We start from the raw sequence: 26,020 nt of genomic DNA, 5'->3' as shown, positions 1-26,020 counted from the left end.
GTCTTTCATAGATGAGGTAGAGCCCTCATTCTTTCATTTTCGCTCAGGTGGAAAGAGTCTTGACCTTCCTCCCCACCCAAAGCAGATTGGAATCAGGTATTTTTCCTTTGGAGCCATAGAAGTAGTCTGGCTTCCTTGTCTTTAAGAGTTTTTGCAGAAAAGGTCCTGCTGTGTTTACATTTCTTTGGCTTATAGTTAGGATGCAAACAGTATAGGCACGCCTTATGAGGATCTTCAGAAAATAGTCTTGTCTTTCCACTGGACCTGAATGTCCCGAAAAGCCCTTTTCTTAGATCCTTCTGACATAATGAAGGTAAAACACATTACCTTAGAGCTGTATCAAAAGCAATCTTTCCGTGACAGCAAGAAAAAGGTTGAAAAGTTAACCAACTGCATTCAACAACTGAGCAGATCGTAGGGAGACTCCCTCACACACGACGTACGGTTAGAAATATGAGGTATGGTGGTTCTGCAGGGGAGAAGTGGTCCACGGCCCTGCATCTGGTTGGCTGAAGTTTGGGTATATTAAAACAATGTGACTTGGTTAACAATGTCACTTGCTTTCTCTATGGTTCTTAATATACCGTTATAGTACTGCTTATTTTGAATACTGTGGGGCTCCCACCATGATGATGGGAAAGATTTAAGCATGTGAATCTATGAAAGATTCAATACTGGAGAAACATTTTTAAGCCATTTTCTGTCTCCCATCAAAGAAAGACAATATGGGAGAAAGATTGTGAAATAGGATTGTGGGACAGAGTTTCAAGCCTGTTCACAGCTAGAGCTGAAATGAAAGCATGAGGGTGGGAAGCTACTTTATTAGATGTAATTGCATTAATACTTCTATTTGCATTATACAGAGAGACATGGACAAATCTGAAACATTCAAATTTAGGACCGAACCAGTGTTAGAGAAACTACTTATTGAGAAAGACAAACAGGATACCCTGAGCAGGTTAAATTATTTGCTACAAAAAGTTTAAAAGAGTTTTCAGATTGGATGGTATAATCTATCCCTTAATACATCATCCACTGAACTGTTTGGTACATTATAAACCCTGATGTGATATTTCCTGTGGTGGAATGCACACCAATAAGAGTTTAGCCCAAGATTCGATGCAACCCTGCACAAACTGTTTTTTGTAAAAGGTAATTTTTATTTTGGTACAACTGAAAATTTTCAGGTCATAAAATATTTATTGATTTTTTTTTTTAAATATGAGCGCAGTCCTAACATGAAAAACTATGACTGTGACTTACCCTGCTATCCCCAGTAAATCATAGCCAGGCTTCTAACTGAAGAAGCAAACATTCGGCATCCCTGCAGGATATACCATGAACAGCAATTATGCCAGGGTTTACCGAGAAGGGCTTGACGGAGGGATTTTACGATAGAATACCTGATCATTGCCCATACTTACTGGAATATACCAGTCCCCCTTGATAAAAAATGCGTATGATGATAAAATCAATCAAGAAAAATAATTGTAATGCACAAACAATTTGTGTGTGGCTAACTCCCATGTGGCATATAAACTATCTGGTACCTTTCCAGGTAATCAAATTGTGAAGATTGTGCCCATTTGGATATTCTATAAATATTTACATCCGCTACAGAGTTCATAAGATCATTTTTTTCTTAAATTGGAGTGATAGTAGCAGTAAAACTGTAATATGAAGAAAGCTATATTGATAAATGAACAGTCGAACAAAGCTAACAAATATAAAAACCTACACAAAACTGGCTTTAATCCAATTTATTCAAACCGTAAAAAACATTTGAATATAAAAGTATAACAGTGCTTTAAAAGATAAAATATGTTGAATTTCAATTCTATTTATTACTGTACAAAATCAAAATGTAAATCATCTTTGCGATCCCTTTAAAGTAAATGGTCCTCCAATGCTTGTACTTGGCAAATGTGCTGGTAGGTCATCTGCAAAAGAAAAATGTGTGGACCAAAGTTACTAAAGTAACCTGTAACAAACTGCTCCACAAATCACTTTGAAAGTGCATATTTTATTAGTGCCGAACATATATCAAGCCTGTTATTTTAGGGAATCAGCCTTAAGAAATTAATCTCTATTCCACAAGGGTGGCGTCTTTTGGAGAAAAATCTGATTAAACTGCATGTTTCAGGTAGCCGGATTCTCAACTTGGCGGCAAGACCACCATTACATTAACATATGGCGCGTTACAAGTTAATCACCTTGAATATTAGGTTAAGTTTCAAAACCCTCATTAAACGCTACAAAGTCCACTCTTCACTTCTATGATGGGGCGCACAGAAAGTTTTTCAGCAGGAGACCCAAAGTATGCACACAGAGGGGGCAAAACTACAGTGCTACTGGAGAGGCCAAGTGCATGACATTGTGTATTCTGCTTATGCAAGGAGTGCCCCGATATAGGTGATATATTGGGTCCTGTGATTGTAGTGGACACCCAATTGGATCATGACAGTAGATAAATCATAATCTATGGTAAACTAGATGGCAGACAACTAGTATGGGTAGCATCTATGCACCGAACACTGACTAGAGTAAATTATGGATCTCCCTCACTAGGAAACTAGCTAAATGCTCCTGTGTCTCATGGATCTTAAAAGGAGACTTTAATGATGTTCTTGATGTGATGCTGGATATATCAACACCACCACTGCCACAAGCTGCACCGGCGCAACATGACAAAGTTAGGCAGATGGCTGGAAATCTGGGCATTGGTGGATGTTTGACGCATGAGTCACCCAAGTAGGCGTAACTACTCTTTTTACTTTCCAGCATATCACCTTTTCACTAGGCTAGATCGCATTGTCTAGACCACAGAGATAGTAGTCATGTTCAAGAAAATGGAGCATTTACCGAAAACTGTCTCCAACCACAATCTGGTCGTGAATCTTAAGCTGTGGTAGACTTCTCTGCAATATCCAGATTTGGTGCATGCAGATTGCAATGCTCGCCAATGTTCCCTTTCGACATGACATGGAAACACATATTGAACAGTTCTTCCAAGAGAATGAAGGTACGGCTCGCCGTCAACTGAGTGTGAATCGTTTAAGGTACCTGTCAGGGGTCTCTACATCCCGACCATGATTGGGAAGCCTGTAGTTCCCTACTGAATACCATACACATAATTGAATATGAAATTCATGTTACAGAGACTAACTCTCCAACTGCTCCACACCTCCCAAACAAACTGTCAGATCTCCTGAAACAGCACGCTGGAGGTATGGAAAAGCTACGATGCCTGAACTATACAACATACCTTACCAAAACACGTAAGGAAGGAGACAAGGCAGGCACACTATTACCACAAATGCTCAACCCCCCTCCCCCACTTTCCAGTGCACACTGCGACAACGCCCGCCAGGGACCATGTGGGCTCGAAGCCTGCGGTACACGCAAATACATGTTAACACCGCATCAAGCCTATATCAGTGGGCCAATTCTGCCCACAAGATGTTCTTGATGATTTCTTGTGGCCGATTAGAATCCCACGTTTGACACCAGACCAGAAGATGGCTTTATCAACGAACAGGTAATCAAGGGAGTACTTCACAATTTGGCAGCTGGGAAAGTTCCTGGGACGGATGGGATCCCCTCTGAGTTCTATACAACATTCACACTCTAATTGGCACCTAAAATAGCAAATCTCTACAACAGCATGTTCACTATGGGCAGTTCACCGCCTTTTCCTACTGACAAAGCACTGATTACATTGGCTTGAAAGCCCGACCAAGATGTCATAGACAAGGCTGAGTCTTGTGCCTTCTCTATACAGAAGCAGACTACAAAGTTTCCAGTTCGTTTCTGGCAACCAGAGTGTTGGCAGAACTCCCTTCTTAATTAATGAAGACCAGTAGGAGTTTGTTCCGAGCCCAGCCCTTCCATGAATATCAGGAGGCTTGACTGAGTCCTAGATTGGGCACAAGCCCAATACCTCCATGTCTCGCCTTTGCTCTGGAAAAGGCATTTGACTTCCTTGATTGGACTTACATGCATTCGGTTCTGAAGAAATACAGTTTCAGCAGGAGCATAGCTACTTGGGTGAGGATCCTCTACTCCACACCTATAGGAAGAGTGAAGATAGGCTGCTGTATCTTCTTCTCTTTCACAATATATAGGGGTACACAGCAGGGTTTTCCTCTTCCTCCCTTGCTGTTTGCGCAAGCAATCGAACCGCTTGGGGAGTCTCTCCACTGTGTGGGGCCAAGACCACACATGAAGTTTTGCTCCATGTGGATGACTTACTGTTTATGTCAGGATATCACGGGTGATATTACTAGAACAGAGGAGACGCTGCGCCGATTTCAATCGATTTCTGGGGTCACGTTCAATTGGAATACATCATGTGTCTTTCCTATGTGTTAAGGGGCCTATCCCAAGGGCGCCGCCTGATGAGTTGGGTGCCTAGCGCCGGGCGCAACTGTATCAAACACTTAAGATTCCTGGTATACCACTTCGAGGTGGATAACCTCAATGGTAAATTTGGAGCATCGGTAGGCGCCCTGAAATCACAAGTTACATTTTGGACCACACTTCCCCCATCTATGACTGGCAGGATGGCAATAGCCAAAATGGTGATGCTGCCTTGTCTGCTGTATTGTCCTCAACATCCCCGTGGTATTGCCTAGATCCTATTTCTGAGAACTGGACACCCGACTTAGGGGACTGCTATGGGGACCTGGGCAGAGACAAGTGGTGTTATTGGTGCTTTAATTACTCGCAGAAAGGGGGCAGCTCGGGGTTCCAAGTTTGAGGAATATTATGTAGTGGCTTACTACATGGCTAGCTGACCACTCCCTGGATTAAGCAACGTTGACCCAAACGGAACTGGATGCAGAAGTGCTACAGAAAACATTATTCCTCACTGCCTGCCATACTACTGTTGCCTTCGAGGTGGTACTGGTAGCCCCTAATGCTCTAAGGGGCTTACTGGTCACTCGCCCTCGCCTACCACCCGTATTCACCTTCATTCCCGTTCATAGGTCTCCCCAAACCAACAGAGCGATTGACCCTAAAAGCCTTACGTCAATGGTCTGCCAGATTTACCGCTCAAGTCAGGGAATTATATAATGATGGGACTTTGATGATCTTCCAAGGATAACATGGCCTTCATGAAGGACAATTCTTAGCGTATAAACACAAAGGCAGCACTACCCGTTCAATGGAAGGTGGTTCCACATGACCCAACCACCAACAGAATCTTATAGACCTTGCACACGTTTGGATTGGGCCGTAAACTGGTTAGTGGATCTATTGCGCTCCACGACAAACTGTCTCTACGGAGTTGTCCGTGCTCTGCGTCAGGCAGGAAGCCGACATTGGCAGGGTGTTTAACGATAAGGAATGGCTAAGAGCAATGCAATACATCCAAAAAGTGTCACTTAACGCTAGATTCCAGCTGGTGCAGTTTTCTGTTGTACACAGGGCACACTTCACCCCGGCCAGCATGGGAACATCTTCTCTAGCGCTCCTACCCACTGCCCTCGATGCAAGACCCCAGAAGCCGATTTCTTTCATATGCTGTGGTCATGCACACACCTTTCCCACTGCTGGCACAGTGTGATAGATATATTAGCTGTTGCCATTGGAAGGATCGGCTTATGCACTCATGAGACCTTTTAATTGGGTTTATTCAAGCATGCTAAGACAAACAGGGTGCAGACTCTCTGATTTAGCTCTCAAACTAGCTGGACCGACTATAACAATGTCGTCAAAGAGTGCATCACCCTGATCGCTGTCTAATGGCAGAATGCAATAACACAATGGAGGGCAGTGGAGCAGCAGCTTATACGCTGAGGAAATGAAGGCTTTACAAATTCTCATTTGCACACACATGGAGCGAGCTCACTAAAGAATTGCAGATCCACATTAAAAACAATTAACCCCCCTGAGGGCTAAACATACAGCATACACCACATATTGTAAACGGGGTAACAGATGCATCCTTAATACACAAAGAACCTGCTAGAGGTGCCCTGAAGACCAGAGAGCCATCACCGATGATACAACAGACGATCGGGGTACCACAGGAGGGCAGCCAGCCCGGCACACACAGAATAAGGGGCTTGGTTCCCCAGCATATGGGAATATTCTCACAGGAGGTTAAATCTTTACTTCGTCTAGAGGCTCAAGCAATATTATTTTATATTTGCATGTGTTATCCATTCACATGCATTACTGCACCATAAAACTCTAAGAAAGACGAAAGCATGGAAGACAGATTTGTCAATGTTAAGAAATGGTCATGATAATTCTGAGAAGTTAATCCCACATCTCTGAACAGCCATACTTCACTACCTTGACAGGACTAAAACATCAACCTATTCATTTTAGTGATAACTTGAACCTGAAAATGTTCTATTCAATGTGAAATGATGTTTTATCTTTCATTCTCATACATGTGTTAAGTAAAATGAAGGTTAAATACATATTTTTACGGTTTTTATATCGAGTGTAGGTTATGTCCATTGTATGTACCAGAGCATCATGGATGAAATATCATCCTACATTATCATGACCTGAATATTAACTTCCAAAATATAATGAAGATAAGTATAGATTTGCTGTGCTTAACTTCACATAGATGTACCTTAACAGTATGTGTGTCTTCATGGTAAGGAGATGTGGAGTTCTGATTAGTAAATGGAAAAGGGTTACTTACCTGGATTTCGGTTCTACAGAATTTGGTATCTTTTAAAGATTAACATGCTTGAATTATTCTGCCATCAGGGTGGGAGTCCTCAGTAATCGCTCAATAACATTGAACACAGTTACAGACTACATACAGTCAACATTGTTGTGTGATCTGAACTTCAGCCAATCAAGTGCCAGGACCCACAGCACTTTCCCTGACAGAGCTCAGTGTTGGCTAATACTCTGGAGCTCTGTCGTCATTTGATCTTTTCATGTATTTTTTCCAACACAATTGTTGCTTTCTGAGAATTCTTCCACCTTTTAGGTCTCGGGCAAAATGACCTATTTCTATCGCTTTGGCTTTTCAGCCAAACACGTGCACGCGCTCCATTGCCTTAAATGGCAATGCATGCACGTCTGGCGATTCACTTGCGGGAGCGAGCGCCGCCATATGGTAGCAATTACCGCTCCCGCAAGTGAATCATGCAGCCCTCCTCCTCCCCCCTGCTGCTAGGCGAGGCGCGCACGCCTCCCCCTTCTGCCGCGCGAGGAGCGCGCACGCTTGTTTAATTTTAATTATCAGTCAGGGATCATTAAGCCAGCTCTACAGTACATGTTTGAAGTGCTTGCTGCTTATATATATTATTTAAGTATGTACAGATGAGGAGTGAAAAAAAACAGCTTTAGACGATTTTCTTAATATTTGTACTCGCTGTGCCTTTAAATTCTGGTCATGTGGCTAAAAGAACCGGTTACGTGACAACCCTGGGTGAGGCGGATCACAGCGTGTTTGGACTGGGAGAGTCTGGAATGGCTGACGCTGGGTTGGAGTGTGCGCGAGTCTTGCTTGCTGCTGTTTGGGCTCAGTTCGGTTCGGCTGCGCGTGGCGTGGGTAGACTCTGGGGGGGGACCCTGGCTTGGATAGAGGCCTGCACAAAGGCACCTGCACCCCCGCTGACCTGTACTTTAATTGGCCATGAGCTGCCATTAATTAGAAGTGCGCTGCCACGCTGTTAGCTCCTGGGGGATTTTGAGGTCTGAGCCGGTCTGTGACCCTCCCGCAGAATCAGAGACGCAGTGCACTCTTCACAGCTGCTGCACGCGACTAATCCTGGGACCTTGCTGTATGTTGCTGAGGCCTGTGTTTTACAGGCCCACGCTCTCACCAACACTTGAGGTCCGGACATGCTGAGGTCTGGCTGTATGAAGATTGTGCTCATCGCTCAGACTCTCTGTGACGGGGCGGGCCGGCACCATGAGGAATCGGAGGCTAATCGAGACTGGTGGTCGGCGATACATCTCTTACCTCCTCTTGTCCCCTTTCAGCAGGACGAATGGCTCCCACATTCCCAAACTTTATTAAATCCCAACGAGGAACAAGAAGCAGGCGCCTTTAACTGGGGCTTCCTCCCAGACGAGACGCCTCCCTCAAATGACATCATCACGGACCATCAAAGAAAGGAGATACCCGGAAGACGACGTACGGCGTTACCAGTGAGGAGGAAGGATTGGCGTGGAGGACGAGAGTGCGAGATAGGATTGCCGAGGAAGAAGAAGACGAGGAGGAGTGAAGGCTGTGTCACGATACCATCGCTGCAAAGCTGGGAGACCAACGACAACACGAGTCGCCCTGCCACGTTTCCAGGGGAGGAGCGTGGCTGGAACAGGTACGGGGCAAAGTAGCGGGTTGGGTAGGGAGGAAAGACCGCCCGAACGTGTAGTATTGAGTCACCGCCACCGACCGATACTCCGTGTATATACTCCCTGTAAATAAAACCCTCCCCCCCCCCACTCACGAGCACTCGAGCACCGACCTTCGCCTTTGTGGTGCGTTTACACGCTGTACACTTAGGAGTGGTGTTTTCCTCACCCCCGGCCCCTGGTTTATGAGCGTGATTATAGGACGGCGATCCTGTTATTTTTATGTTTTCTTTTGGTTGCGGCTACCGCCACAGAACAATTGACCCTGGAGAACGCTTTGTCAGGAACCTACAGACCTCGGCAGACCCTCCAGTGTGGCTCCTACATGCAGAGTCAAGACGGATCCCGCAACATGTGCCAAAGAAAGACTAACAAGTAGACCTGGTCTACTCTCTATTCCTGATACCCCGCCACAACTGGTGTCAGAAGTGGGATTATCATCCCAGTCTATCTACCAAACCAAGATAGAATCCCTTATTCAGCACATGATTAAAGGACAAGAGAAGCTTGAGTGGGCTGTCGAAAGACAGATGATGTCAGCCCAGGCAGATCGCAAACTTTTCCAGAACACAATTACTGCGCATATAGAGAGCCTACAAAAAGGCGCACCCGACCCTGGCGCCCCGGTTCCCATGGAGAGACGAGTACATGTTCCCAACCCGTCAGGAATAGCTCTCCAAAAGTATGTACCCGGGGAAGACCCAGACGCCTTTTTATTAAACTTTGAGAGGGCTGCCAGAGCGTGTGGCTGGCCCGAGGACAAATGGCCCTTCTTTCTAGAGCCACTGCTGACCGGCGAAGCGCAGTTCGCCTATCAAGTAGCCAACCCTACGGGAGACGCTCGATATCAAGAGATCAAGGGGGCGATACTGGATCACCTTGGACTCGATGCTGAGGCCTACGGTTTTGGAAAGAACGAGGGGCACCTGGGGAGAACCGCAGTTTTTTTGCCTGAAAATGGCCGCTGACAAGTGGCTAAAACCGGCCACTAGCACCAAGGAAGAGATCATGGCAAAAGTATATCTGGAGCAGTTTATGGAGGCCCTACCATATGCTACTCAAAGGTGGCTAAAACAGCACTCCAACCTCTCAGCCGAACAGGCCATTGAAATGGCCAAAAACTATGCCAGAGCACAACCCCAGACTATGGGATGGGACATTGACAAATTGCACAAAGCCATTCCGCCTGCTAAAATAGAGAAGAAGTTAAAACCCCTGATGGACTCGCCAAGACCTAAAAACACCAGAATAGAAATTCCCGCAATTCGTGGACCACAATGTTTCGAGTGTGGCGACTGGGGCCACATTGCCCGCATGTGCCCCAGAAAAAGGCCAGCAGAAGAGTCAATGGAAGTGGGGTACCTTCCAAAAGCTGTGCTGTATTCAGCTGAGATGGGAGCGTCCTTTTATGTAAGTGTAAGGATGAATGGCAAAGTGGTAAAAGCCCTTTTTGATTCTGGGTGTAAGCAGTCCGTGGTACAGAAAAACCTTATCCTCCCTACCCAGTATGTCCCTGGTGCCCTCGTTCATATCCGTTGTGTACACGGAGACGTAAAACCATACCCACTTGCCCTAATAACTATGGTACCCTTATATAGGGATCCCTGTACGGTTAAAGTAGGAGTGGTCGATTCCCTGCCCGAAGATATTATTCTAGGGGTTGATAATCCTGGTTTTCTTTCACTATTCCAGGATAAAATAGGTGGGCGGAAGGGAGAATTGGGGAACCCCCGGACCCTTGGATAATTGACCGCAGCTTCCGCTTTGCACAAGCCAATGACACCACCTTGTTTAATGCCTGGGAAGCCGCTCATGTTAATCAGAGCAGTCAGGCCATCACTTACCCCAGTTTCCTTATCAAAAATTAGCTACTATATCGGGAAGGAGAAAAGGGGGACACACTCAGCTACTAGTTCCAATGCCCTTCAGAGAGCAGGTCTTATTCTTTTCCCAATGCTCATCTTACGGCCGGACATTCCGGAAAAGAAAAGACCACTGAAAGTGTGTTGCGATATTTCTTCTGGCCCGGCATCTACAAAGATATACAGAATTACTGTCAAACCTGCCAAATCTGCCAGAAGAAGAACACTCACAGACCTACGGCTACACCCCTTCATCCTATGCCCATCATAGGAAACCCCTTTGAACAAGTGGGCATGGACTTGATAGGTCCCCTACCCAAAACATCCAGAGGGCACCTCTACGCCCTTATTATAGTGGATTATGCCACCACATTCATAGAGGCATTTCCCTCTCCAAGCTCCTACCACTAAGAATATAGCAGAGAAGTTTGTGGAATTGTTCTCCAAGGTGGGTTTCCCCAAAGAAGTGGTAACTGACCAGGGGGACCCCCTTCATGTCCCGCCTGATAAAGGAGGTGTGCCGATCACTGGATGTACACACGTCTGTATATCACCCCCAGACGGACGGGCTCGTCAAGAGATACAACCAATCTCTGAAGACTACTTTAAAGAAGATGCTTACAGTGGAGGGACATGACTGGGACCGGCTTCTAACCCTGGCTCCATACGTTCTACGTTCACAGATACAAAGCAGCCTAGGCTGTTCAGCATTCGAATTATTGTATGGACGACACCCGAGGTCCTTGCTCGAAATGACCAAGGATGCATGGGAGACAGAAGATGAGCAAGACCAGCGGTCCCTGCTAGAGTATACGCAACAACTAAGATCGAAACTCGGAAAATTGAGAGATCTCACCTACTCCAATTTAGAAAAAAGCAGTACCAAGCAGAAGAAATACTACGAACGAGGGAAGAAGTTAAGAAGATTGGCTGTGGGGGACTGGGCATTGGTGCTTCTTCCCTCTTCCACCAGTAAATTCAAAAGTGAGTGGATGGGCCCGTATCGAGTGACAGAGACCATAGGCAACACCACGTATAGGATACAGATCACACCGTCTAAAGTGCAATGTTATCACATAAACCTACTGAAGAAGTGGCTTGGTCCTCCTCCCAAGTTAGCAAACTTTTTGATACCCACTACAGCCAGCCAAAACTCCATGCTAGAGAACCTCAGTCAACGAAGATCTTACAGAAAAGATGATGGATGAATTACAGAACACTCTACTACCCTTTTCAGACATCTCCTCAGATCTCCCCGGAAAGACTTCTCTAGCCGAGCATAAAATTGACTCAACCAGGAAAACTGGTGAAACAGAAGCCATATCGGATACCAGCAGCCAGACGAGAGGCCGTAAGACGGGAAGTACGAGATGTTAAAACTAGGGGTTATTCGCCCCTCTAACAGCAACTGGGCATCCCCCATTGTGATGGTCCCGAATTCTGATGGAACAACACGCTTCTGCATGGACTTTAGTGCCCTAAACGCCATCTCCACGTTTGATGCTTATCCCATTCCACGGGTAGACGAACTAATAGAGAGGCTCGGTGACGCTGTGTACATCACTACGTTTGACCTCACCAAGGGGTATTGGCAGGTGCCCCTCCGTGAGGAGGACCGTAAGAAGACAGCCTTTACAACGGACAAGGGATTATTTGAATTCAACGTTCTTCCCTTCGGACTCCACGGGGCACCTGCCACATTTCAACGCTTAATGAACAACATCCTACATCCTTACCCCTCGTTCAGTTCGGCATACCTGGATGATATCGTGGTATACAGCAGTAGCTGGGCCGAACACTTAGAACATCTGAAAGTCATCCTACAAGCCCTCAAACAAGCAGGCCTGCACGTGAAGGCAAAAAAATCCCGAGCGGCATTCCAGAGGGTGAAATACTTGGGGTTCGTGTTGGGGGACACCCCTCAGACAGAAAAAGTCAAGGCAATAGCAGAGACACCCTTTTCAACCACCAAGAGGGAACGAAGGGCATTCTTAGGCTTAATAGGGTATTACCGTAGGTTCATTCTCAAGTTTGCAGAACTAGCCTCTCCCTTAACCGACCGGATCAGAAAAGAAGTCAGGCCCCGAATACTACTAACTCCCTCAGCAGACATGTTAAAGGCGTTCAGGGAGCTGAAGGAGATCATCACCACCAATCCGGTTCTCATATCACCGGATTTTAATAAACCCTTTATTCTGGCCACTGACGCATCTGATTCAGGAATAGGGGCTGTGTTGTCACAGGTAGGGGGGATGGACTGGAGCACCCCATTCTGTATGTCAGCAGAAAACTGTTCCCTAGAGAATGCAAGTATCCCACGATAGAGAGGGAGTGTCTGGCCATTAAATGGGCCATCGACAAACTCCGCTATTACCTGGAAGGGAAGCCATTTATCCTTCACACAGACCACGCTCCCTTGCAATGGATGTATAGGAATCAAGGCCAAAACCCACGAGTGCTTCGTTGGTTCTGGTCTCTCCAACCCTTTTTATTCAAAGTACACCATAAGAAAGGGAAAGATAATAGTAATGCAGATTACCTGTCCCGGGCTTTTCCTCTCCCCGAGCAGGAGAATCCAGGGGGGGAGGTGTGTGACGGGGCGGGCCAGCACCATGAGGAATCAGAAGCTAATCGAGACTGGTGGTCGGCGATACATCTCTTACCTCCTCTTGTCCCCTTTCAGCAGGATGAATGGCTCCCACATTCCCAAACTTTATTAAATCCCAACGAGGAACAAGAAGCAGGCGTCTTTAACTGGGGCTTCCTCCCAGACGAGACGCCTCCCGGACCGTCAAAGGAAGGAGAGCCCCGGAAGAAGACGTATGGCGTTACCAGTGAGGAGGAAGGATTGGCGTGGAGGACGAGAGTGCGAGATCGGATTGCCCGGGGTAGAAGAAGACGAGGAGGAGCGAAGGCTGTGTCCCGATACCATCGCTGCAAAGCCGGGAGGCCAATGACAACACGAGTCGCCCTGCCATGTTCCCAGGAGAGGAGCGTGGCTGGAACAGGTACGGGGAAAAGTAGCAGGTTGGGTAGGGAGGAAAGACCGCCAGAACGTGTAGTATTGAGTCACCGCCACCGACCGATACTCCGTGTATATACTCCCTGTAAACAAAACCCTTCCCCCCCCACTCACGAGCACTGACCTTCGCCTTTGTGGTGTGTTTACACGCTGTACACTTAGGAGTGGTGTTTTCCTCACCCCCTGGTTCATGAGCGTGATTATAGGACCGCGATCCTGATATCTTTTTTGTTTTCTTTTGGTTGCGGCTACCGCCACAGAACAACTGACCCTGGAGAACGCTTTGTCGGGAACCTACAGGCCTCAGCAGACCCTCCAGTGTGGCTCCTACACGCAGAGTCAAGACGGATCCCGCAACATTTGCCAAAGTAAGACTAACAAGTAGACAGAGAAGAGTGTATGGAAAAATAAAACCCTCTCAAAAACGACCTGGTCTACTCTCTATTCCTGATACCCCACCACACTCTCCTTCCTCCCCAGGTGTCCTCGCACCCAACACTGACGACCAGCCATTGCGGAGGCTCTTGGGTGCAGTTATCACAGTGAAGACACACAGGCATCCACTACTATCGCAATGATAGTAGTGGAATCACCTCAGTTGCACCTAGTTAACAAGGGGGGGCATCTATGTTCTTAAAACGCAGTCACACAGGTCGCAGAACCGTGTGGCTGTCACACTTTCAGGTTGAACCCGCCCCTCGTTTCATGTATCTTTAATTCTGCAACAGTCACGGGCCACTAGCCCAACCCCTAAATACCTCCAAGCGCCCAAAGGCGGTTCAAGTTGCAGGTTTCTATGATTACCCTTTATCATGCATGTCCACCCCACCTTGCCGAGTGTAATTTTTAGGTCTTGGCTTGACAGCGCTTGTCTCGAAGAGACGTATTGTGTTCTATATGTAGGCTTACAGGCTGCCCATCTCATACCACTGGTAAACTTCAACGTTGCTCCCATTTTCTTTGATGCCACACTTCATGGCATGCTTGTGTTAGGCCCTCCCATAGCACATAAACTAAGTGTATGTCTCCTTACACTGTGCCAGATTTTGCACAGTTATTTTTTTCTTTGTTTTCAGGCAATAGGAGTACTTGTGTTTTCAGGCCATCTCCGATGTACACATACTCCCACCACCAAAATGCATGCGCATGTACATAAACAAATGCATTCCTTAAAAAGTTGTTAAAACGCAAAGAGCACTTGTGTATTTATTTTTTGCACAATCCAATAGTATTGGAGCGCTTGTTCCGTGTTCCATCTTGTTGTTTGTTTCCAAGTGCTCCATAGGAGCACTTGTTTATTCACGTTGTCTCCCATGTACACGTACACACACACTACTAGAATGCACGCACGTGTACGTAAAAAAATGCATTTCTTAAAAAGTTGCTAAAACACAAACAGCACTTGTTTATTTTTTTGCACGATCAGATAGTATGGGAGCGCGTGTTCAGTCCTCCATCTTTCCATAGTGCTAACACCAGCTGATGGTTTTGGAGCACTTTAAGTGCTCACTAAATATATTACACATTGACACAGTCATTGTTGTGGGCAGGGGAAGCCTAAGTGATATACCCAGAATCTCAAATTGTTCAGCCAACCCTGAGATTCAGAATTGGTTCCCCAGTTGCCCGTCGGCAACTCTGGCCATTACTCCACATCCTCGCTTCACTTCAAAGATCACCTGTTGGTCATTATTACGTCCACATTTGTTCAGCAAGACCCTGTCAAAATGCACTGGCAAAGCCAGATCTCAGCAGGGCCCGAGCTCTTGGCCATCTTAATGTGAATGTCTTTCAGCCATGTTGTCTAGCAGCACATCTTTTGTTGAGCATGGCTTAAGTCACTGAAAAAAGCACTATGAGGCGGCCAGCACAGGCCACATCATAGCGCTCTTTTGTGTTAGGAAGGACAGGACAATAAATGCAACATGGGGTATTGAAGAGACTCAGCTTCGGCTAAACATCCTGTTATTCTGGGCTTTCAGTAAATTTCAGCCATGTTGAACAGCAGATTTGTTGCTAGACAACATGGCTAAAAGGCATTCATATTGACAAGGCCAATAGCTCGGGGATTGCTGAGACGTATTGGCTTTGCCAATGCTTGTTTAGATCTGGCTTTACAGTGCTACCGACATTATGACCTTATTGTTATCAATGTTAAATACATACTTAGATTGGGTATTTGAGTTTCACCCAGATCACTATTTCTTTTTCACCTCATTCTACTGGCTTTTTATGGTAACATTCAACCTCCTATGTTGTGTTTGCATTCTTGCATTGGATACTTACCAGTAATATTTATTACTCGGACTCCAGGTCTTCCTCACCACGGTCATTACCATTGACCTTACCTCTCTGGATAGAAACCTCCAAAGCCAGGTGCCCAGTAGCCCCATCGCTAGGTCTTACAAGAGAACATGTGTTGGGGAGGGCCAACATGCCTCCCCCTGAGTAGTGGTGGCCCTGCCCCACTCCCCGTGCACATGTCTGGGGGAGCTGGCAGGCCACTAGAGTGCAGCACCCTGCCTGCAGGAGCGGGCAGGAGGAGAGAAGCTGCGGGCTCCCGCAGATAGCGAAGGAGATGCTGCCCGTGCGGGAAGCCGGCTAGGGCATCCAGGGCTGCCCCCAAAGACCAGCGACCTGCGTGGTGCTCGGGTGGGACCAGACACACCAAGATAAAATTAAAAGCAACAAAAACAAGCATTGGCATAGCCAACAGTTCTCGCCTTTGGGACCTTATAAGTGTTTAGACATGCAACAGTTGATGTTGTTGCACCAAGTATATTGTGCTGCCTAACTAAATACTTAGAAGGTCCCAAAGGCGAGACCTATTGGCTATGCCAATGCTTGTTGACTTTTGAGATGGCAGAGGCTTCAGATAAAAAGAAATATGTTTAAGGCTTGTAAGGCCAGTGGGAAGAGAAAGGTTTAGAATGATAACCATCAAACGAAATGTCTCTATGCGCACATTGAGTATACGACCCAAAGCTGTTAGACATGAAGAACTTTTTCCACAATGACGAAATGGCAGTGAGAGAAGGCTGGCAATGGCAATCCTGAAAAAAGGCAGAAGCATCTATGTTTGCAGAAACAGGGTTTGAAAACTTCCTTAGAGAAGTCAGACTCCTGGTAAGGTGTCGTCAAAGGAGAAGCAGAACGACAAGGCTTTGAGGATCTATATCGGCAACAAACAAAAAAAAAGTCACTGTCTCCAGATCTAGAATTACCAAAGAAGAAATAAAAAAGATCTCCATGAAAAGGCTTGTCATCCACCAAGCTGTCAAAAAGGATGGCTTCAATGACGACAAAGATGACTGCATTGGTGCCAACCATTAGGTCGACAAAGAATCTCTCAGCAAAGCTTGCTCAGTCGACGATTAGGAGGATGACAACATCAACAGTGTTGTGGAGAATCTTCTCTCATTGGTCAAACAGCTATTTGTAGCGGAGGGTGTACGTATTTGCAGATAGAAGCATCATATGAAGAACATGGCGGAGGGTGTGCAACGGCTGGTTAAAGGTGAGCACTGGGTGTAAAAAGCAGGACTGAGAATGCACAGTGGGTGACTTTGTACAGGTAGATTGAATGTAGCCTCCAAGTGAAGGTGTACAAATTAGGGGAAGCTTTATGGAGTGACTGTTGGTATCAGAGTAGAAAGGGTGGCTCAAAAACGGTGATCGAGCTGGTCTTTCAGTACAATCCCGCAAGTTTGTAGTGTTAAGACAGATTACGAGCAATACAGCTGCTCAGGTTCGGTGGCCTTCCATCACACATTTTTTCATTTCTAATACTGGTATTTAAAGCGTTTTCTGCCAATATGTGCTGCACAACTGACCTTTAGGACTTAGCTAGACAGAGATAAGATTTTATGCCTAACCTTCATGCACTGAACAGCTGCTACTTTTGGGGAGCTTACACCAGGACCTACCTGTCAGGCCTCAGCATGGAACAGAGCTGGTGCAACCTGAGCTGTTTCCTCTGCTCAATAAGTGCTCTAGTGATTTCCACTCTCTCGCACTTGTGTAGCACAGCTGGTCCAACCATGCCTCGTCCAACTTCATTCAGGTTTTACAGGTAAATATTTCATCTACTGATTCACACCAGTTCTTTGGGACACTGCCAATTGTGGGCTAAGGACATATCCTTTAAACTGGATTTTTTTATTTAGTCCAAAGCAACTGGAATTTACAGAGGGCTGGTGTAATATTGAATCTTAAAGTTCTGAAGATGGCCCTGGGGTTCTCGGTGATTTGTGAGTGGCGGGCCACCTTATGATTGAGGCCCACATACAGGAAGTATCGGTAATCAACATTTAAACCAATGAAGGCCTATGATACTAGCTGAATCACTCACTGCAAGAGAAAAATGAATCCTTGAAGCTGAAATTTGAGGCTCGCATTACTTAACTATTTTAGAATCCAGAGAAAGAATAATGTCTAAGATAATACCCAAATCCTTGGGCTGGTCTACAGTGGGACTATGTAGGATACAAATCGGATGAAGCAATACATATCTATAAATCTCGTTAATTAGCTGGATTATTCTACCAGTGTAAACTATATTTTAGTTATTTAGACCCATGTAGCTGAGCCTCGGCACTTCTTAACTATGGTCACTGGTACATTTGTTTTGTATTTCATCTTCTAGAAGAAAACAGTGAGTGGAAACAAGTTACCTCAAAAGGATGCTTTACGGAGGAATTGTCTCTAAAGGCTTGTGTATTGTCAGCAAGGTCTAGAAATGAAGATCATAATAGTTTAGAACTTCCATGAGAATTAGCAGGGACAGGCAGGATCCCTGAACTAGCTGACACGCGAGTAATCACTAATCAGATTTGGAATCATTTTGTGGCTAAGAAAAGATCAAATCCGAGTAACTCTGGCATCTATACCACCTTTGGAGACTCTAGTTGAGGATGGAGCGGTGTTGCATTCCAGAGAAAACACATAAGTCCCAGAGTACCAAGAGGGTTGATTTCCCTTATTTAAAGATGTCCGGTAAGTTTCTTTTTACTTTCTGAACGTTTATTTATATGCTTTTGCCAAGTCCAATGTTTTATTGCCACTCGTGTAGTCTGATGTTAGTCCATCAAGGAATAAACAGTGAGCAAACCATGTCACTGAGAAATACAAAGAAAAAAAATCAGTGTTGGACATGATGTGAATGTCAGCTCATTGTGAGGAATCAAAGGTGCGATTCAGTATTCTTTGAGACCTTCAGTGAGCTCAACCCTTTGGATGACAGCATTGCACAGTCAGAAACTAGAGGGTCAAGTGTCTCAACGCAAACCTTTCTTTTCTTAATATGCTTTAATTAAGGCCTCCTGGGTCGTGCCTGGGGTACATGAATGGAAATCTAATTATATATTCTAAAAGGCATGTTGTCTTATTTGAATCTGGTGCTTATACATCTCCTGGTTGATATTTATTGGAGGGTAGTTAGTGGTGGCTGAATAGCGAGCTGTCAAAATACTAGTAAGATTGGTGTTGGTATTAGATAAAGAGAAGGTGAGAAAACTGTTAACACTCTTTGGGAAACCATATAGTAGGAGTGTATTGTTTTCAGTAGTGTATAGAGTTTTTTCAGTGCATTTTGTTCCTAACTATTTTGGCTGTGAAATAAAATTCCCTTGTGGCATAACTGTTGGTTTCATATCTTTCCCTTTCATTGCAAGATCTCAGAAGCTTTGTGCATTGAGATCTGAGCCACTGTTTGATGAGCATATGCAGAACATTAGGCATATGCAGATCATTCTTTAAAGACCTCAGGAAAAGTGTAAACCAGTCTTTTAAAAATGTTGGTTTAGGCACCGACAATTTTGAGCGGTATGCGAGGAGAAGAAAACTATTTAATACATAATACATATATGGTAATATAGGAATTTGAGAAAAAGGCTTAGTATCCATTAGATAAAGATCCGTGGCTGGAGACTGGGCATCCAATGCTTCAGCAATAAACTGTCTTTCAGTTATGGCCATGTGTATTTTTTTACAGCTTCTCTGAAAACCAATAGGTGTGCAATTAATTAAAATTCAAGACTGAGAAAGTGAAAAATGGCTGGGCCACACAGCTGTGCTGTGCTTAAACTATTGAAAATCAAGAACACACAGATAATCTAACAAAGGAAAAACTAAAGGTGAGATATGAAAGCAAGCATTGGCAGAGCCAAAAGGTCTTGCGCTAGTTGCAGGCTTTTGGCATGGACAGTGATTGTTCAGTCATGGTTTTTGCAAAACTTCATTGTTCGGGGAAGTTGCCAGGTCATCGACTTAAAAGAATAAGTCTAAAAGAAAAAATATGTCTTTGGTTTCAAAAGGCACAAATCGTGATTGCATTTCCCTAGCACTATGGTGTGTGAATGTGCTCCCTGTGAAAGGGAAGAAAGTCGACACCCATAGTGAAGCCAGCCAATGGCCCGCCAAGGACCCACTGCCCCTTGCTGTATGTTGTAGTGGCCAGACGAAAAATATGAGTACCATACTAACAGACCAGTGGATGAAGAGGGCTTCCTGAAAGCCACTATACATATACGTTCTAATTTTTAATTAGAACAGTAGTCTGTTTGATTTACTGAAAGTAATAGGCACCATCTGTGCTCCAGATTCCTGTACATTGTCAGAGAAGGGTAGAAATCAAGTAAAATGAAAAGTTACAGGCCTTCCCTCTCAATTTGTGACATCTAAAAATCTTCCACACATTTGTTTTCTAGGTCCTTCAAGGCCGACACGTTTGATCCCTTAAATGATTGATACTTCTATCCCTTGTCCAGTTCGTCAACAGTCTGGCAGAAATTACTGGCTCGAACTTATACGTGAATAACTCTAAACACTGCAGTTTGCTCTACTTTCGGTAGTTATAGCGACCAACAAAACCTCACTTTCCTACCATCCTGTTGGAGAAAAATTGCACCATTTCTGAGCTGCCCAGCCTCTAAGAGCATGAAGACGAACAATGTAGTATTGGTCGAACATTAGCATTTTTTGCTAGATCAATAATATTTTGCATAAACCCTGCAACCATGAACACACGTGTCTCCTCTCTCGGGTTGGACTCTGTAACAGAAATCTGCCGCCACTGCAGCTGGAGACATTGCAGCTATCAGTTTATCTTCCAAGACATACATGGTTTAAATAAATGGCTTACAAAAAATATTCAAGAGTGCTGTGGGTCCTGTGCGAAACAACTGCTAGTAAAATTAATACAGCGACAGTATCTTGGCAATTTGAAATTTGTGGATTGTATTCGTAGGACAAATAACTGTGCCACTAAGGCATAGGGGTCAGTCAATTATTCTTTATTTTGCCAAATTTAGGACGTAAAAAAAATAGAACACTATACAAATATTCTGCAACAAATACATTTTGAGGAAGAGAATAAAAAGCTGTACAATAATCAAATACGTACGATTTAACATAATAAAGACCAAAATAAATAGATGAAATCCACATCAGAATTAATTTGCTTGTTAAAACCATCATAACTAAGACATGTTAGGACTAAAGTGCAGCTAGCTGGGCAACAGATCATCCCAGATTATTTCTCAATAGAACGGAGGTAATAAAAACGTGGGTCCCAGGTCTCACAATCGTTGCAACTACAGGAAGGTTTCCACACAAACGTTGAAGATGCTTTCGCAGTGCAGCACACACCAGCTACTATCAGGATTTGAGTTTTTTTGCCGCGAGATATCAGCTGTGACTAAAGGCAAATAAATACAGCGCTCAACACCAAATACTGCCAAGTACAGCGAACACAGGACAGAAATCCTTCCACAGCCAGGAATGAACACTGAAGAACGACCCAGCAGATGCAACATTTCACATTCTGGCAGATCATTTGTGGCTTTTCAACATGAGAGAATTTCAACTGCTTAAGATGCTGCTGCAAATTGTTAATATATTCGTTGGGTCTTATGAAACATCAACAGTTTACTGTCTGTGCAGCACTGGTGTGACACATAACCAAAGGTCAGTGCTCAATCACACTGCACGCAGAGTGAACATGGCGTTATATTTGGTTTAATGTCAAATGTAATTAACATTTATGCTAGCTAAACCTGCTCTGGTCGTTGCGACAGTGGCGATGAGATCTTTACCCCGACCTCACATTTCATGAAGTCTTTGGGAGTTCAGTGCAGGGTGGTCTGACCAGGCAGTTAGTAATAATGCCATTTTCAGGGTTGTTGCTGAGCTGCTGCATATCTACCCCGAAACCGAATCTGATATACATCTCTTTTAGAAAATGCTCTTGAATTCGGGAACGTTTTTTTCTGCTTTGATGGGTCTATCAGGAGCAGAAGGAGACATTGCTGAAGAATTGCTGGTGGCAGATGTGGTGACAGCACAGGTCCTGGAGAAGCCAGAGTTGCTGGAGATGGCTGATCTCCTTAGAGGGGGACTTGGAGACAACGTTACTTCCGGAGTTATTGCTCTTGGTGGAGAGTAAGTTCTGAAGTACTCTGTTTCCCAAGTGCAAGGCACTTCAATTGGCAAAGACAGTCTGAAGACAGTGGCAACTGCGTCTTCAGAGTACAATGTTTTTCTAAATATGGAAACGCTCTATGACTCGGTGTCAAAAGTAACATGGGTCGCGAAGGTGATGTCTGTGAAGCGTGGTCACTGCTTGTGGGGTCAGACTTAATATAGACATCAATACAGGACTAGACAGCAACATTCTGGTGTCTCTCGAAGTCGTATGGTGCTTTGACAGCCTTCTCTGTGGTGCACCGGTCGACGGCAAGGAGGCATACCCATCCTCAATGTGGTAAATCTCGGTGGGGAACGGGGGAGCATCTCTTTCTTTGATGTGTTTCTTTCTGGATCTGCCTCTGGGAGAGTTCTTGAAGAGCGAGGGTATACGCACAAAGATGTATTTCCTCTGTCTTTAAATAAACTTGGAAAATTATTGATCAAGGGCTGAGATGTCTTCGGTCATTTGATTTAGTACATTAACAAATCGATCATGTCATCTAAAACATTTAGTGTTAAGTCACAAGCAGTGCAGTGCCCTGAGGGAAGTTTGTTTACATAGGTCAGCATTAAATGAGAATTTGTCTTTTTTTAGGTTTTGGATAGTAACTGTTACGTACCTTCAAATTGTTTTTCAGTGGCATTCTTATGCTTTGTTAAATATTTGGCATTTGCAGATCTTAGAAAGAAGTTCATTTGCCATTTTTTAGTGAACTTATTTTCTATGATCTACTTAACCAGGTGCCCTGGATGTATCAGTACACATCTTCTGTGCAACTGGGCAAGACCAGAGGCTCCGCTCAGCAGGCACTTGGCCTAAGAAGTGGATTTATCCATGCACTTTGCCTATAAATCCTAGGCCAAGTATGCAGGGTCTTTGGCTGCACCCTGAACCCACTCTCCTTCCCTCCAGAGAAGCTGGGCATGCTATGGCAAGATGGTTCTGGTTGGGGCTTTTTGTACCATCCAGTGAATGGACCCTACGCCCCAGAATCTGTATCAAACAACTGGAGGGGGCTTTGGGAGATGCGGGAGGCCAGTTGCTTCCCAGTGCATCTGTTCACATAGCTAAAGTCTGGCACCGGGTTTCATATCGAATTGGACTAAGGTGCTTTTAGCTTTCAGTCATTGTGCAGTTCGTGAAACTGCTCAGCTATCCAAACTAAGGAATGAATCCGCCTGGCTGACAAGCCCTGACTGACATTTTGCCCCTTCAGCAATTGGAATCTTCACAAACTGACTTACCGGATTCACAAACTTCATTCTGCTAAAAAAAAAAATTACTGGTGCCTCGAATACACCCTAACTCCAGGTGGGACCCTCGCACATCAGAGGGAGGCGAAAAATAATTTCCTCTAAACCCCGATCTAAAATCTTTAAAAGTTATCCGGTTTTGAGCACCGGCAGCCTCTGTCACAAACCTGGTTATGGAAGGTATATGTGCATTTTTATTTTGTCCTTTCTTTTACGATAGTGTAAATAATAAATAATCGGCCTCATTAGAAAATGGTATTCTTTTGAAAGTTCAGAGTCGAGGACCTAAGAAAGAGCAATGAATAGAAATAATGTAGATCGAGGGATGAGAGAGGTAAAGTAAAAAAAAAATGTAATGGCCTCGATGAGCCAAAAGATGGACTAGAATGCTACGCTGAGTAATTACATTTGCATCAAGTCACTTGTCCTGAATGGCGTGGGTATGCTTAAACGGTAAGTTGTGAGCTACATCTCAATGGTAACTCCGATTTAGGCCAAAACACAACCCGCACTAAAGAGAGTAACGGGTCGGGAAGGAAGAACAAAGACAATACGAGAAAACTGAACAGGACACATTGATGCTAATGAAACAGGATCAGCGGAGAAATCACACATTTCTGGTGTCTGCTCGGGAACCAGGAACTAGACAGTAGAGACCGGCGAAGTTGGGGAGAAATTTAAATTACTACGTGGTAGCATTGAAAATGTAAATATTCACATTGAAAATGACATATCAGACTTCCGTTTTACGGCAAAATCATTGCTAGTTGCACTCAAGTGAGGCATTAGGGTTGGCACAGAGTGGGATCATGGAGGCATGGAATCCTACATGCATTCTGCCATGCATGTTTCTACATTTTAATGCGTGCTGCAGGGTAGCTTGAGGAATGCAGGGTTCAACATCTCTTCCCAAGCACGCCAGCAGATTTCGCATTACAAATGTATTTATCTGTAATCAGTCGAGACAAAATGACACAATTTAACGAGCGAGAAAATAGTTTAACCTTTCAATGTAATATCCCCAGGGGAGAGACTTGTTCCAAGGATGCACAGCTACATAATCATCAAGTACAGAACTACATTCCTGTAGGCATTGGTTGTTCCCTAATAAGGCCGAAAGCAAACGCAGCTTCCTAGATGTACAGAGGAGCCAGATGCCTGTTCTTACTGAGACTGAGACTGTCCCATGCAGAAAGTATTTAGAACAAGCACTGGCAAAGCCGGTAGGTCTTGTCTTAAAACCTTTTGGCTTTGCAAATGGTTTTTGGCCATACTTCACAGCATTCCCGGATACTATAAGGTATAGCAAAATAATTAAAAACGCTTTTAGAAAGTGGAGGCATCATTTTAAAGGTGCATGCACCACGCGTGCACGCACCTACAAAATGTTGCAGCCACTTTCATTTTTGTTTAGTGATCCAAGTTGGTTGGGTAACTAAAAAGAAGAAAACAAATGTATAAAAGCGTTTTTTTTATTTTTAAGCAGGAGGGGAACAACATGCGTAAGAGGGGACAGAAGGAGCAGAGCGTGTGGGGGCTGAACAGAGTGGACTAGGGGAATAAGGGTAATGGGAGGCAGAAGCAACACAGGGAGGCAGAAGCAACATGCAGGGGTGGCAAAAGCCACACAGGAGTGGGATAAGGATATGGCGAGGGAGCAAAGTGAAGCAGCATAGAATGGGAACAAACAGGCGAAAAAGAGCAACTTGGAGCTAGTGGTAAAAAGCAAAGGCAGGAAAGCAATAGGGGTGTGGAGGATACACACAAGGGTGAGAACAGAGCCTGGCGTACAGGGAAGTGGGAGAGAAACATACAAGGAAAACAGCTGGAAAACACCTGCACTCTGGTGCAGTGCTTAAATAAAAGAAGAAAAAAAAAGTAGCACCTAAAAAGCGAGCAGTGGAATTACACAAGTAAAACACGCCAACGAGAAGGAGCAAGCAAATGTAAGTGACTAGGAGGTCAACCAATGGTAGGCAATGGGCGTGTTCAAAGCCCTGTAAGTTAGCACATGTGCTGTCTGTTGCGGGGCATATCCTTGTCTTGTAGACAAGACCTAAAAATGCCACAAAATAGTTGTATCTTTATAAACTATCCCAACAGTTAGTCCTCAACTGAAATTACTATGTCTGCAATGAGAAGTTGCTAAAGGGGTAAAGTGGGGAAAGATGTGATTCAGGTAGTGTTAGTTGTCATCACTCAAAGCCCAGTCCCTTGCTAGTGCCTAGGCATATCTTTAAACGAGTGCCAATTAATAGCAGGCCACTTTATTGCAAAGGAAATTCTTATGGGGGCTTAGAGACTGTTTTCAAGCGAAATACCATTGTATTTGTTGTTTCATTTGAGGGTTTAGATCTCTTCTGCTAGGTTGAAGCACCTACACTGCATCCTATTATAACTAATGGGCTAGGGGTGAGCTGCATGAGGCAAGTATTAGGTCTCTGACATGCCCTACCATTCAGGATACCAACCCTGGTTCCAAAAAGCTGCTTCCCTCACCTGGTTCACCAAGGACAGTCACCGAAAGCGACCTCAGGGACATAGGCGATAGATCTGCTGTAGCGGGTGAAACTCCGATGTTGAAGTGGGAAAGCCCAGTCACACTGCACTCGCTGGTGAAAAAGCCCTCCGAGCTCACAGAGCCAGACAACAATAGCCAGCACAAGTTTGAAGTAAAAAAAATGTTGAGGTCTCTAAAATTTCCTTTGCCTTTGGGATGATTGCCAGACCAGTGTTACTCTGCATTCTGACGACCCTTCTGCTTGAAAGGAGGTAATTAGCCTGACAAGGACTGCAGTGCATGCCTACCTCTTTCTTTTTTCTCCAAGATGGTCTATCCTTGTGCCCACTACTACAAAGGCAGCCCCATGGGCTATATAAAGACTTCAACTATTCAAAACTATTCTATGTTTCTGAGTCCTAACTTCTGCTGCCTCGTGTCACTAATCTCGCCTTGTTGCGAATTGATGAGTATATTACTCCTAGTGTGAACTCCTCCCCCGCTGGAAATTCCCCTTGGGGATAAAGGCTCTCAGAGACAGTTACATCTTTCCCAGGTAGCAGGTATTTGTTTACT

At 44.8% G+C, this 26,020-nt stretch overlaps 1 protein-coding gene across 1 annotated transcript in view; it reads right to left on the bottom strand.

The window, feature by feature from the left end:
• Positions 1–1,745: 1,745 nt before the first annotated feature.
• CEP20 (centrosomal protein 20) overlaps positions 1,746–26,020 on the bottom strand; it is a 224,440-nt gene continuing 200,165 nt past the window's right edge. Inside the window, exon 5 of the mRNA XM_078664343.1 lies at positions 1,746–1,940. Coding sequence (XP_078520469.1) covers positions 1,870–1,940 — 71 coding nt within the window. The 3' untranslated portion in view covers positions 1,746–1,869. The remainder of the gene's footprint in view (positions 1,941–26,020) is intronic.

The sequence above is a fragment of the Lissotriton helveticus genome, chromosome 10 (genome assembly GCF_964261635.1).
Source record: "Lissotriton helveticus chromosome 10, aLisHel1.1, whole genome shotgun sequence".
Lineage (NCBI taxonomy): Eukaryota > Metazoa > Chordata > Amphibia > Caudata > Salamandridae > Lissotriton > Lissotriton helveticus.
Note: the sequence above shows the minus strand (reverse complement) of the source record. Positions and strands in the feature narration are given on the sequence as shown.